The 14941-nt window shown below is 37.5% G+C and overlaps 1 protein-coding gene across 1 annotated transcript in view; it reads left to right on the forward strand.

Moving 5' to 3' along the window:
• Positions 1–425: 425 nt before the first annotated feature.
• The window catches only part of COL6A6 (collagen type VI alpha 6 chain), a gene marked incomplete at both ends in the record, with an annotated part of 36192 nt that continues 21676 nt past the window's right edge, over positions 426–14941 (forward strand). Inside the window, 14 exons of the mRNA XM_083882476.1 lie at positions 426–495; positions 2444–2787; positions 5754–5832; positions 6435–6580; positions 6676–6768; positions 8106–8159; positions 8647–8726; positions 9194–9212; positions 10123–10167; positions 10399–10452; positions 10684–10746; positions 11918–11983; positions 13049–13102; positions 13958–13993. Coding sequence (XP_083738602.1) covers positions 426–495; positions 2444–2787; positions 5754–5832; positions 6435–6580; positions 6676–6768; positions 8106–8159; positions 8647–8726; positions 9194–9212; positions 10123–10167; positions 10399–10452; positions 10684–10746; positions 11918–11983; positions 13049–13102; positions 13958–13993 — 1203 coding nt within the window. The remainder of the gene's footprint in view (positions 496–2443; positions 2788–5753; positions 5833–6434; positions 6581–6675; positions 6769–8105; positions 8160–8646; positions 8727–9193; positions 9213–10122; positions 10168–10398; positions 10453–10683; positions 10747–11917; positions 11984–13048; positions 13103–13957; positions 13994–14941) is intronic.

Raw genomic sequence — 14941 nt, forward strand, 5'->3', positions numbered from 1 at the left:
AACCCAGTTCTCCACCTTTCATTTCCTTCGTGATCAGAAACTTACTGAGAAAGGAGCACTGGGGTGAACACACTGCTTGTCTAAGGCATTTTGTAACAACAGCTGAGCCTCTTGTGCATCCTAGGCTAGTGAGATCTTGAACACCCAAAAACTGTCTGGTGTTTGCCAGGGTGTTGGAGACCAAAATGAAGAGCTGAACCTTTCTTCCTAAAGACAGAAGCAACTCCATGTAAATTATATCTGTTCAGGTGGTTTGCAGAGAGAACAGCTGGGCCTGATTCAGTATGAGCTCTGCACTCCCTCCTACTCTTTTTCCCATCAAGAGCTGAGCAGACTCCCAGATGAAAAAACATTCCCTGGCTCCTGCAAGCAGAGAGAGAGGGCTGCTGTGGAAGTGGAATGCGCTGCCATGGAGCAGCGTGACCATGGCTGACGCAGTAGCACCTCCTGGTGTTTCGTGGCAGGGAACAGGGAGATTTAATGGGAGACACAGCAGTAAACTTAATATATATACAGGCACACTTGTTTAGAGAGACAGTAGTTAAGGAAAATGCATTGGGTTTTGTCTCAGTGATGCATATGTTTATTGGTAAGACCTGCATACATTTGTCTCATAAAATGAAGATCAACTTTCTGTGAAGCCTGTTTTATCTTGTCCTGTCATCTATTTTAATATATTCACTGACTTTCTTCCCTGTAATAAGTCTATTAATTCTCTTTTCTCCAGTCACCTTCTCTTAAACTGACAGATTTTTCAATTTAAAGAATTACATTTCAGGGATAGCATGTTGACAGGAGAAAAACCCCAACCCTTTGCAGCAGTAAGGCTTAACAATGTGGATGTTTGTAGGAGAACAGGTGGTGAGAAAGAGAGTTTGGCAACACTAAGGTGTTTACTCCTGCAAATAAATAGAGATTATCAACAAGGTATAGAATACCTACCAGTAGATGTTTTACACATTCTCATGCACAACATAGTAGCACAAAAAGTGAACTATTTACTGCTGTTTTGTTATTCATGCTGGTACACTGAGGACTTGACAGAGAATGTTTTAAGAGCTGAGCAGTGTGGATGACCAATTGTCAGGCCAAAATTGCTGAGTTCATGCTTACCCTTCACACTGCCCCCAAACTATGTAACTAAAAAGGTCCAGGTCTTAGAAGAACCTCATTGTGAACATATACTCTCTGTGTGCTGTACAAGAACACATACTGGAAGAAATATCCATTAAATTTTGTGTTCACATGTGTGTGTGTGTAGACATGCATGCATGTATAGATATATTTAACTGTTTTGTTGTGAGCTAAAAAGATAAGAGGCATAGATTTTTGACGTTGCTCTGACGTCTGAATATCAGATTTTTTTAGCCCTAAAATCTCTCTCAATGTGACCTTTTACATTCAAAGATTTTCACACTGCTTTCTGGCAGATCATATCCTCTAGGGGGCGGTTTGTACCACAAGTGAAAATATTGAAACATAACAATAGTCCCTCTGAGATGAAATTATTTCTAGAAGTATTTGGTTAAAGAACTGAACACATATTATCTCTTTCATGAGAGAGGGAAAACTCAGAAAACTTATGTGGAATAATAGGAACAAGCCCAAACTCGCAAACAGAGAAAGCAATCTTATGTTTGCTAAGTGTTTCAGAATCAATGAGTGAAAAGAGAATACAAATAGGTAGAGTGCTGTTTTACAGCTAAAATTGCATGCCTCTGACTTCCTTGCAGAGGTACAACAATGAATAATAATGCATCACAGAATAAAATTCTACATGAGAAATGAATAATCAAGTTGGAGAAGAAAAAACCATGTGGTTTAGCTGAGGTTTTATGAGGGCAATATGATTGGGGCAGGGGGAGGAATTAACCACGTCACGCTATTGGTTGTTATTATAAGGAGCAATGTGATTCCATAACTGAGGTAGACATCACCTTACAGCAGCTGTTTTTCACAATGGTTATGGCATTTCATGCAGGCAATGCTGCCCCTCTCTCTCGTGTTTGTTTCTTTGGCCTGTTGTTCTACATTTGCATGTATCACCTGGTCTTGTGACAAAGAGACAAAGCATAGCCAGTCATCAAGGTTCCATTCACAGTTGGAATTTGTGTTGTATATTCTCCATTGGTAGCAAAGCTCATGGAGACATTTTCAAAATTAGGCCCTTTGAGGACACTGGGCATCTGGGGGACAGATACATTTTGCAGTTTGGGTGTGTGCAGGTGTTGAGTAATTTAGTTCTTAGTATTAGCAAGTTCACATGGCCACACTGAAATCTGTGGGCTGATGGTGTTTTATGTTTATGGAAAACCTATCTCACTGATTCTTACTTCTGGCTTTAAATCTACCATGTTGCATTTTGTTCTATGATTCTGACAGAAAACAAGATCACAAAGAATGGATGTTTATAGTTTCCTGATTCCTATATTTTTTTTTTCAGAATGCAACATAGATCTTTCTATAGCAATTGATATTTCAAGGAGCATGCAGCCGGCACCTACAATACTTCTGAAACAGAGACTGCAAGCATTCCTCCCTAGACTTTTACTGCAGATGAAATCACTGCCAAATACCAGCTGTAATGCTCCAGTCGACATTGGGTTCAAGTTCCAAGTATTGGCACAGAACAAACAATTAATCTTTGACTCTGGTTTTGAAGACTATGATGAAGAGATCATCCAGAACTTCTTCGATGCACAGACTACTGTGGACACCTACATGAATGCTGACTTTTTGCAGGCATTTGAGGAGAACTTCTTTAATGTGACCCCTGCTAAAGTTAAGGTAACTTAATGGTATGAACATACATCTTGGGAAAATTAGGCATTTTGATATTTACAAACTCTGATGTTGAGTGTTCCAGGAAGACAAAAAAGTAGTTTGGGAACAGATGATGCTACTATGCAGAATCACAGAATGGTAGAGATTAGAAGGAATCCCTGGAAGTCACCTTCTTCAATCCCTGTGCTTAAGAAGGATCAACTAGAACCTGTCCAGGGCCATGTCCTGATGGCTTTTGTGTATCTCCAAGAATGGACACCACTCAACTTCTCCAGGCAACCTATATCAGTGCCCAGTCACCCTCATGCTTTCTTAAGTTTATACAGAATCTCCTGGTTTTTTTCATTGACTTGATATAACCCTATATATCAATTCCAATTCCTTAGGCACTCTTGTAGTGAGATGGTACCCAGAACATTTGGCTTAACACATGTGATGAAGAGTATTCATACAGACAACCTTCTTCTATCTACCATGGAATAATTGTACTTTGGGCAGTGGAAGGTGGTTTCTTTCAGCAACTCTTATTCCTAAAAAGAAACTACTTTCTTATTCCTGATTCTGTATCTTTGTTCAGAATAGTGACAGCTCAAAGCAGGTCACAGTAAAAGGTCATCTGAGAAATTTGTTTACAGAAGTTTATTCATGACATTAACTTGTCAAATAATTTCAAATAGCAAAGCAGAGTTTTACTTGCAGATAACTAAAGATCAGGAAAATCTGCCTAGATGCGGCAGTTAATTCATCCATCTTGAAGTGAGGTGAAGGGAGAAGCATAAGCCTTCATCTAATCTCTTCTGAAATTCATGGGAATTCTTTCAACTTGGTTCAAGAAATTCAGATCTCATTGGAGTGTTTCAGGGTCAATGCCTTGACAATTTATTCAGGATAAGGCATTGACTCTGTAAAGCACTGAGCATGTCCTGTAGTAGCTGTTTGAATATTAGCACTTACTAAGGTCTCTAAAGAGGAACACCTTCTTGCTAAGGAAGGACTGTTTAGTTCTTGCCAGATACATAAGGGTTTTCCTCTTCCAACTTTGTTTTCACTTTTATAAAACACCAATTTTAATGTGAGATGGAGTGAGAAAACCATATTACAAATTCCTCTGCTTTCACATGAAAGTTGGCATTTTTACAGCATTTGCATAGGTGTGTGTGACTTACCAATTTAAGTTGTCATTTGTGCATATTTAATGATTTTTTTTCCAAAGATTTCTTAAAATATCTGATCAAGGAACATGACCATGTAAGATTTGGCTTGTTCTGAGTCTCAGAGAAAGAATTTGTTTGACATAAAAGTAAAAGCAGTGCTTTTTTCCTCCTAATTGCCAGTTTTGGAGATCAGTGTCAAGCAAGGCTTCTTTCTGCTTAGGCACTATTATTATAAATAAATATACTGCATATCTCAGCACTTTACCAGTGGATTAATATTCTTCTCTGACACTGTTTATGTACAAATTGAAAGTATTAGACTTTGGAATACACATGAAATCACAATTTAATCTTCCTAGGACCCTGAGAAATAACATGCTTGTTCTGTAAAGATTATTAGTTATAAAAATCATCAGGGCCCATGATTCTCTGTTGCTTGAATTTCTTCTTTTCTTTATTATTTGTTTGTTTAGGAACAAAAAAGTTGTACCTAATCCCATAATTTTCAACAATGGATGTGTTCCAACAAGAGCTTGGTATAAACAAATGCTTTATAAACATCATAACATATCTTTACATATAATGCCCACCTGACATTCTCTGTTTCCCATGTTTTTAAAATGTAAAGATCATAGAAAAAACAAGCAAACCCAGGCCTACACTGTTGTCTTCAACAGTCTGTGATGAGTTTACCTATCTGTGGTCCAGCTCTCCGCTGTATCACACAGTGCTTGAGCAAACATAGAATTTGTACCAGTGCCTCCATATTGTTTGTTTGGTAACTTACCAGTTAAGCTCTAGCTTAAATTGGTGTGGCAGCCCCTTCATTTACTTTTGTCACCTGTAGAAAAATTTACCTTAACAGAAGTAAAGGTGTTTGCATGGGTCAAAGCTGTGTCTTGCATAGGGAATGTAAAATATGAAGGGTGGGAGGGAAGAAGCTCTAGCCGTGCTTGTCCCTTGTTGGTCAGAGAGTTTAGGAGGATTTTAAGTCATTACCATCGGGGATAGAACACAATTTACTTGTGCAGCTTTTTTCTGGGCAAACTAATCCACTCAGTGAATGGAATCTTCTGATCTGTTGTTTCAAAGAGGGAATTGGAGGAGAAAAATGGGAAGAGACTGGTAGCTTGAGGGGGAACTATAAGAATTTGTGCTGTCCTCCATCCTGCGAGAGACTTAACTATAGCTCTTTGGCTATCTTTGCCTGAAAAGATGGAAATGTAGCCAATACAAATTATTAGCATCCTGAGGTGAGCTAAACCTGATGTCTTAAGAAGGAAACATAAGGCAGAGAACAAAGCAGAGTGATGACTTGCCTTTTTTGCCCCATGTGGAAGGGGCAAAAAGACATAAATATCTGCATGGGGAGGAAGATTAGACCCAGAGAGGATGTGCTTCCTGGTGTGGTTCAGTTGGCAGCCAATAGGAGCTGCTCTTGGAGAAATGGGAAAATTTGTTTGCTCTAAATTCTTCTCCACATTCTCATGTAAGAGAACTGTTCAGACATCAGAGAAGGTTTGTTGGTGGTAAGTTAAAAAAGAATTTGTCTCCTACCTCACATGCTAAGATGACAGATCTAATAGCCATGCTATATTCAGCAAGAAAAATCCCTCAAATGGAAGTGCTATCAGGGAAGAGAGGCTTTTGTGTTCTGTTCTCATTCTTCCTCACTACCATTTTCCAACACACTTTTCAGATTTACCACAGTGTAGACCATCTCATAGTCATTTCTCAATGTGAACTGTAATTCTTATGAAGACTGAACTTTCAGTTCTTTTGCAATTGACTTGTCATTACTCCCTTTCCTGACAGGTTCTGTTAGTCTTTTCAGATGGACTGGATGATTCACTAGAAAACCTGAAGACAGCAGCAGACTCACTTCGTGTTAAAGGTATTACAGTACCACCTTGATGCTCCAGCCTCCTACTACTACAGGCCTGATGTACAGCTCCCCCACTGCAACTTTTCTGTGTAACACTGCCTCTTCATGCTCATGTGGCATTGCCCCGGAGACCCTGGGAGAGTATTTGCTTCTCCATGTGAAGCAGTGTACATGATGACTTGTCACTATATGGCAGATGATGCCAGGGACATGCCTAGGAGTGCAGAGGTTCTGGCTTCTGGAGTCCAGCTCCAACAGCTGGAGCAATTCAGAATGGACTCCTCTCAGTGACGAGTACAGCACCAGAGGTTAGATACAACTCTGACTTCTCTAGGAAAAAGCAGGTTTGAACTTGTGTTTGGACACTCAGTAGCAGTCTGGTCTGGGGACAGCTGGGGAGAGAAGTAATTTGAAAAATTACTGGTCTGGATTTTTCTCTTACACATTTTTCTCAATAGTTTGATTTCTTTTAACATTCTGTATTGAAGCCATGAAATGTGAGTCTTGAAGGGAATTGCTATTATTCAAGTTTATATTGTTGGTTAAGTAGTATGTTTTTTAATAGTGGTTAAATTCACTAATTCAAGTCTTACATTGTGCTTACATTGAAGGTCTTGATGCACTTCTATTAGTTGGCCTGGACAATACACAGAACTTGACTGAATTTTGGGAAGTAGAGTTTGGCAGAGGGTTTGGATACAACGAACCTCTGAGTGTTGGGTTTGCAGATATTGCAAACATCTTGCAGAGAAACCTTGTAAGTCCTTCTATGATATAAACAAAAGGGGTTGGAAAATCAGTCTTTATTTTATGATTCATATATGTAAATGATTTTTTAAAAAATTTTTTCAGGATACTGTTGCAGAAAGAAAATGCTGTAAGGTTATTTGTAAGTGTCTTGGAGAAAATGGTGATCATGGTGTCTGGGGAAATCCTGGAAGGAAGGTAGGAGGTCCAAGATAGACATTAAATAAAAACTGATTTTTTTTTTTTCAAAGTGTTTCTGTTTTTTGTAGTATTTCAGAGCATGCATGTATGTCCCTGTGATATTTGGTGTTAGGATAGATGAAGGAGAAACATTGAATATGATCCTTTCTCTGCTGCATGCTCCTATGCAAAAGTATCTTTGTAACTGAAAGATTTGTACATATAAAACTCATTAAGCACTCTCCTGGACCAGTTCAGCAGAAAATGGAGAGGGATTAAAGAAATTAAGTCTGATTAATCAAGAAGCTTATTATCTATTGGGAATGAGAAATTTCCAACTGACAAGTTGAGACTGGAAAATAATCCTTTTTCACTAGGTATGCGTCTTATCCTTTTGTGACTGGTTATTCCAAATATCCTCTTCTACAAGTCTGTTTTGATCCAAAAGCATTACTTCTTTTAAGATTTTAAATTGTTTGTTTTAAGCCTTTTTGAATATTACAGATATCACTATTTCTACATCATACTTGTAGAATTAATTATTAAGGTTTTTAATATATGTAGTCTCTATTTGACTACTATTCATTACATTATTTCTACTTATTCCAGTAGCATGTGAGATAAATGATATCTGCAGTTCACACGCTACGGTTATGTGGTTGCAGTTGAATGGAGTTTTGGTTATCTCTTAACAAAAGTATAGTCTCCTAATACTTCTTCATAAACAAGTTTACTGATTTTTTCCATTACTCTTGTTGATTTTCTTACACCTTTCTGTTTTACTAAAAGGCTAGATTAAGGTGCTTAGACAGTATTCAGAATGAAAACATGGTTGTTGTGCAACTAGAAATTCCCTTTGTTCCAGTTTCTCTCTGCTCAAGTTTTTGCCCTAAGGGTATGATATTTGCATGACTTCCAATACAAAGTTGAAACATTCCTGTGTGTTTTCAAGGCATTACAATAAGTTTGTCCTAACAAGTTTCCAACTCCTTATGTTTTTTATTTCACCTTAGAATTTCATTACTATGTAATGCTTCCTTTTCCAAATCACTGGAAAAATGTTTGATTTGACCAAGTATACCAAGGAGCTTTTTTATCAGAGAGTTCTCTGAAATCACAAACTGAAATTTTATAATAACCATTGGTATTTTCTTGGGGTTGTGTTTGGGGTTTTTTCACAGCCATTTCAAGCACATGGGACTGTACAGTGTGTCTGTGTAAATGTGGGGAGCCTGCCTTCCTCAGCATTACCAGATCTAATTTTCAGGAAATGTTTTCTATCTCTATGTGCAGAATAATCTGATAGAGATGAACCCAGTGTGCTTGGATAACAGTGTTATTTATCTTTTATAAAGGGAAGTGCAGGTTACAGAGGATCTACTGGCCATCCTGGTGAGGAAGGTGGGATTGTAAGTAAACATTTATCTTCCTGCTATGATGTTGTTAGTTGGTGCCTGAACCTGTTTGCACTTACTCACTGAGTACCTATCAATGTTAACCCAAAATGTGTTAAAGGAACAGGTAAATACACAGATCTGTTTCTCTGTGCCTCTGCACCTCACCATAGATCATTACTCAGTTAAAAAGCAACTCACCAAAAGTGGGTTAGTTTATTCAGTTAAAAAAACCAACCCCACTTCAAGTAGAGACATTTCAGTTGGAGATTGGTAATGCACTATAAACATGGCATGATAGTGAGAGTAAAGAACCAGGTGCAACTCAGATTAGTAATTGATGTTTTCTTGTGGCCTGTATGAAAATTTCCAGGTGATTTGCATTTGTGTCCTTAGTGCAGTGAATAGTGATATAGTTCTGTCTTGCTTTAATCTTATGTGATGAATTAACCAGTAATCATCATTGTATGGATGAGATTAAACATTTTCTTTTGTTTCTTAGGGAGAGAGAGGCCCAGCTGGTTTCAGTGGGACTCAAGGAGACAGAGGATGTCCAGGTGTCAGAGGCCATAAGGCAAGTATGTAACCTTGAAACATTTCCTTATTTTGTTTCTCACAAACCTGTTGTCTCTACTGGGAACAAATCCCTGTACTGTCTTCCTGAAGCTTGGATGAACGTCAAGATCCAGCTGTAGGAATGGAAGACAGTGTTTGCTGTCTCATTTTGAGAGGTTTTTGTGTAACCCAAGCGTGGTTGAATGGCTCAGGATTTTTCTGACTACGCAACCTGATGATGACTTTTTCACTACCAATTCCAGACTGGCTTTAGTTAAAGCAAAAAAGCTTTATGGAGTGGGAATGAAAATTAAGCCTGTACTGCCTTCCCAGAGGAAAGGAGGAAATCCCAGTAGAAGGTTTGACCGTAGGGACTACCAATACTGAGCTCAGCATAACTCTGCACAACAAGCTATTGTGGCCTGCTTTTCAAGCTCAATAAAAATACTTTAACCAAATTTCATCTATATTTATTTTCAATTTCAGGGGGCCAGAGGCTATAGAGGAAGTCAGGTATGTGTTTTTCATGTGTGGTCAATTTTCTTTGAGAGCAGAGTTCTGCTTCCTTTCATGCTGCCCTGTAAAATGAAATTATCAACAAGGAAGAAAAATAGTGTAAAAACTTCACAGCATTTAATGTACTTCTGCTACAGTTCTATAAGGATGGATTTAAGATACCTGTCACATTAATCAAAAGCAGCAGTCATAGTTGATTTAGTCTAACTGATGGGAAAATGATTTATTTACTGACTAATTTGATAATCTCTTGAGGTAGTAATTCTGGTCAGCTGAATCTCATTTTAATTGTGAAGAGAAGCTGAGGGGAAAAAAGGTTGTAACTAATATTTATGTAGCCCTGGTATTTACATACTATTGCTGAATGAGTTATGAAGTTTCTTAAAAAATTCTAGAGTCTAAAATCAGTCTTCTGTAATTATTTTTTAATAATGGTTATTCTTTCTGTTTTTTCAATCCATTGTTCATATTATAAAACTATGTAAAACAGAAAAAAAGCACAGTGCAAGCACATATGATGGTTGAAATCAAAAGTTATCCGCATGATAGATCAAATACTAGTAGTTTATTTTAGAATATATTTGGATTTTGAAACTGCTGCAGCTGGAAAAAGATTTGAAAGCTAAAAGAAGGAAAAGCAGAATTTAAATCCTGATAGAAACCTATAATTTAAATAGCTGCTTTTCTTATTAAGTGTCCTTAACAGTTAGTTGTTTTAGATGTTGTTAATTCATTAAAAATATGAATTAGTAATTAAAATTTATAGTTATTATTCTTAATTATTCTTTCTAAACATTAAAACCACAGATCCATTCAAGTTTTCAAATCTAGGGTGAACACTTCTTTCTTTGCTCAAAGAGACAAGTGGACTAGTGCTAATTGGCTTTTTTTTTCCTTATTGCTGCAGGGTGAACATGGTGAGAGTGGATTTGATGGCACTGATGGAGAGCAGGTAAACATTACTTTAAATGTGCAGTGCTATTAAAGACACCAACATCAGGGTTCAGAGGTAGAGATTTTTTGCCTTGAATGGGCTTTAATGCTGAACAGAAGTTCTGTTGTTGGGTGTGTAGAATTGTATATCTCATTGAAGCTGGATTCTGTCAGAAAAAGCTCGAGCTTCTGATTTAGCAGAAAGAACAAATATTATTTTTTCTTCTGTGTCTCCCCTTTCTGAGTCTAGGGAGAATGTGGATTTCCTGGACCTTCTGGAGAGAAAGGCAGCAGAGGAAAATGGGTGAAGTACCTTTTACAGTAACGTTTAGATTTTATGGAAGCATCTTTGCAAAGGGTAATGCTGTCTGTAATGCCTGTGAGTTGTTTTTAATAGCTGCCCATTCTCTAATATGCTGTCACTCCTGCTCTAAATCACTGTAGCTCCACTGACTTCAACAGATCTGGCCCTCTGCTGCCACAGATACTATCTGTACTTATACCTGAATTGTTTGTACTCTTTTTATGAATTTAGGGCAGAAAAGGCCCCAGAGGAGAACCAGGTGAACGAGGAGAATCTGGTCTAAGAGGAGATCATGTAAATGCATTCCTTTATTTTTATTATATTTCACTGATTTGCACCTCGATTTTGTGATGGAGATGTATGAAATGTATGTGATTTGAAGAGTTTTTTACAGTCCTAGAAAATGCAGTACTCTGCAAGAAAAATGGCACATTCTAGGAGTCCTGACTCTTTAGCTGTAGATGGACTGGTGTGTTTTGATGTATTGTTTGGAAGCAGGTGTTTGAGCCTCAGGTCTCCTGCTTGTTTATGAATTTTTGGTTGGCTGGTTTGCTTGTTTTCACCATAGGAAACATAATTCCTTTTAGAGCTACTTATCATAGAATCGTAGAATGCCTTGGGCTGACAGGAACCTTAAAGATCAACTAGTTAGCTCCACAGCCCCTGCCATGGGCAGGGACACCTCACACTAGACCAGATTGTCTGGTGAAAAGATCAGGTGGACTCAGTCAGTCTTCTCTGTTGGTTCCCACCCTACAGAGAAATTCTGGATCACTTGAAAACCCTGTGTACTCATTCTTGGTTAGCAATTTATAATGATGCAAAGGCAAGTTACTTCTTCATGTTCATATTTTTTCTTGCATGCTCCAGAGATCTACATAAATGCACTCCCTGAGGACTAAAATTCTAGTGTACACACCACAATTCTTGTCTTGAAAAGACAGAATTTTGTTTTATGTTTTATTTTGTCTTATGTTATATATTTCAAAGACTTTGTTCCAAACAGTCATATATTGTACTGACTCCTGTCTTCAAAGCTTATATTGAAAAAAAAAGTTCAGATGTCTTGGTAATTTGCCTCTTTGAAAGATCAAGATTTCACCTGATTTAGCATTAACTGGCAAAATGGAACTCCATTGTAGTGTAACCCCTCATCTGAAACTCATGAGTTATGATCTTAACTCAATTAACTATATCAAATCAACCAGAACAGTTTCACGTTTTCAGTTTAATTTGTTGTCCATTAGTAATTTTGCTTTTAATCTCTGTGGAAAAGAACTTCGTGGACTTTGCAGAACTTCCTATATCATGTTCTTACAAGCATCTTCCTTTAAAATAGCCTTTTTATTTCTCGCTGTCTGTAATTACAAATCTAATTAATTCTATTTCTGTATCCTTCCCCTGTAGTCAAAGTAATAAAGGTATGGTAAAGGAAAATGCTGAGCTTTCCATTGATCTTTTTCAGGGAGATCCTGGGGCTAACAATAATGTTACTGGTCCTAAGGGTGAAAAGGGAAACCTAGCATCACAGGTAAGCAAGTTGGTCTATTTTGTGGAGAGAAGATTTGCATAATTTCTAATTCCTATTGGCTGTCCAGTGACCAAAGAGGTTTTTTGTTTGTTTATATTTTGCCTTTAGGCAAAATATAAACTTTAGGAAGTACTTGATACAGTAAAAAAAGAAAAAAAGTAAAAAAATGCTTACCAACACAATGGAAATATTTTCATACTAGAGAGCTAAGGGGAAATATGGATTTAGTATAAATACATTATTCTACTACCAATTTGCATCAGCAACCTGACAGTCTTCTAGTAATGAGTTGAATGAATACTGTTAAAAATCATGCTGGAAAAAATGCACAGGGAATCATACAAATTTTGTTATGGAATTGCTATTGTCTCAGGGTGGTGAGTAAACTCCATTTTGATCTGTAAACAGAATATAAGAGCTGGGGTATATGCTTATATAGTGATGTTTGAGGTTTTAACAGGCGTTTTAGTAAAACTGCAATGAAAGAAGCATAACAGAAAAGCATGGCTTCATTACTATTACAACTTGTTTGGAAAGAATAAGCAAAGCTGATAACTAGTTGGACAGTAGCATAAAATTGTGGTGAATGGAAGCTTAAGAGGATGGCAAACATGAGAAAAATCCACTGATTTAGAAGTCTGTTTATCTCTGAACAAGTAGGATTGTATGCATAAATGTGTATCCATGTAGAGTGTGCTGAAAGCAGTAGAAAAACTCTGAGGGTTACTTTTTGAAGATTGGTTGGGTTTTGATGACTCTTTGGAAGCAAATCTCATCAGTAGTAGTCCAACTAAAAGGCTGAAGTCAACAAAAATTATTTCACAGAAGCCTTGACTTGATGTTGGCTGTTAGTAATTGGAAATCCAAAGCAGACATGATCTGTCTGGTTTATAATTTTTGAATGTAAATAATTTGTCAAAAGCAAGAATCAACATTAGTATGACACAACTGATTGCAATGAAAATACTTAGAAGAAGAAACAAAGAAGGAATATATAAAGAAGAATGTGCATGCACAAGAAAAAGGAAAGTATTTAAAGAGCTTGGGCATTACTTTGTTTTGCAGGGAGACCCAGGCCCACATGGACTCCAAGGACAGCAGGGTGATGCTGGCGTAGATGTAAGAATAGCAATCAATATGGGGTGGAAATAACTGATGAAAGATACAGTGGGGTTCCCCTTGAGAAAACCCATTTTTGTATTCTTCGCATTATCCCACCCTTCAAACTCCTGCAAGGAAAAAGAACAACAGTCTTCAAAGTTTTCATAGTGAAATGTATTTGGCTTAAATTTGGCTTAGTAGCTTATATATATTGCAGTGTGTTTTCCTTTCTTTAAAATCAGGAATTTGCATTCCTGTTAATTTCAGGTCTGAGTCATATGAAGTCACAAGACTTACACTCAATTTCTTTTTCAATGAGCCTTAATTGCTTCACAATTCCACCCTAGATTAATCTATCTCTTCTTTCTGCCCATGACTACAAGCTTTCTATGTCTGTTCAACATGTAAAAAAGCTCACTGGCAGCTGAGTTGCTCTTTTTTAGTTCACTGGAGACTGGAAATTTTGAAGGCCCCTCTTCTAGTCTGTAAGAATGGTGCCTAGTGCCAAAGTCTGGCATGATCATTCCTCAGTCAGGCTGCAAAAATATCCTAAAGGCCTCCAGTGATGTTAGGTTTAGCAGTAACATTCACTAGAGCTACTCAGAAGTGTGCAGTCGGAAGTGGTGCAAACCCTTGGGCTCACAGGGAGGGAAGAGGGCTTTTGTTCTCTTTATTTTACTCAAAGGGCAGCTGACTGAGAAGATGTTTTCCAGAATTTTTTTTTTTTAACCTTAAATCTTTCTGTGGAAATACTCTCTGCTTTGTTTAAGCTGTATTTTGTTTTATTGTATATATAATGGGTTTTATGATAAACTACTGTTTCACATATTGCTCAGTATTCTGGATGTAATCTCTCATGCCACTCCTTCCTAGGGTGCAGCAGGTCGAAGAGGCCCTCCAGGTATAAAGGTGAGTGGCTGACACTGCTGCTACCTATTTATATGCAGCTACATGTCCAGCCTGAGTGTCTGCTCCTCTAAAGGGAAAAAATTCATTGTGAGCCAAGACACAAGTGTTTTACAATCAAAAGTCCATTTCAAGCCAAGGCAGCCTTTGAATCTCAGGTGGATGTAGTAGACACCCTCCTGACTTGAAGGATTTAGAATTGGAAGAGAGTTTTCATCAAAATAAAAGGATGGTTACTTTTACTATTAGGGCAAGTATGGGAACATAGCTAGAGAAAAGACTGTTACTAAAGATGACAGGAATGAGTAGTCAGGCTGCAAAGTCTGGCAGTTTATTCCTCCTTTGCTGCATGCACACAGGGATATGTGTGATACACATGTGCAGCACAGATAAAATTAGGGCAAGTTCTGCATGATGCTTTGCTCAAAAGAAACAGTGTTAACTGCAGCTCTGACAGTTGGCTCAAACATATAACGTAATCAAGATTTTGGAAATAATTCCCCAAGTCAATATCTAAAAGAATATAGAATGTACAGGATAGATCAAACCCACTGCATTCTGACTGATCATTCCAGGATGATCCTCTGGTAGAAAAATCTCTCATGTTATTGTGAGATGACAAAATCTCTCTCCTTGTTTGGTGGCAGCCCTGGTTTTGCTAGATTTATACTACATAGAGTGACAATGAAAGAAAACTTTCCTGAGATGTGCTTCACAAAGACATCACTGCAATTCTCTTAAATGATGATTCAGATTATGTTCTTGGAAAAGAAAACTTGTTTTTCCCAGGGTATAAATTACAAAATACAGTTATCAAAGCAAATCTAAAAGCAGCTCTATTCAAGGGTGAAGTAGTGCAAGTAAAAATTAAATTCTAGGTATTCTCAGGTATAGGTTGCATGATCATTCTAGAAAACCTTGCTTTAGCACAAATGGTTCACATTTGACCCA

This window comes from Zosterops lateralis (genome assembly GCF_965231275.1).
Source record: "Zosterops lateralis genome assembly, chromosome: 1".
Classification (NCBI taxonomy): Eukaryota; Metazoa; Chordata; class Aves; order Passeriformes; family Zosteropidae; genus Zosterops; species Zosterops lateralis.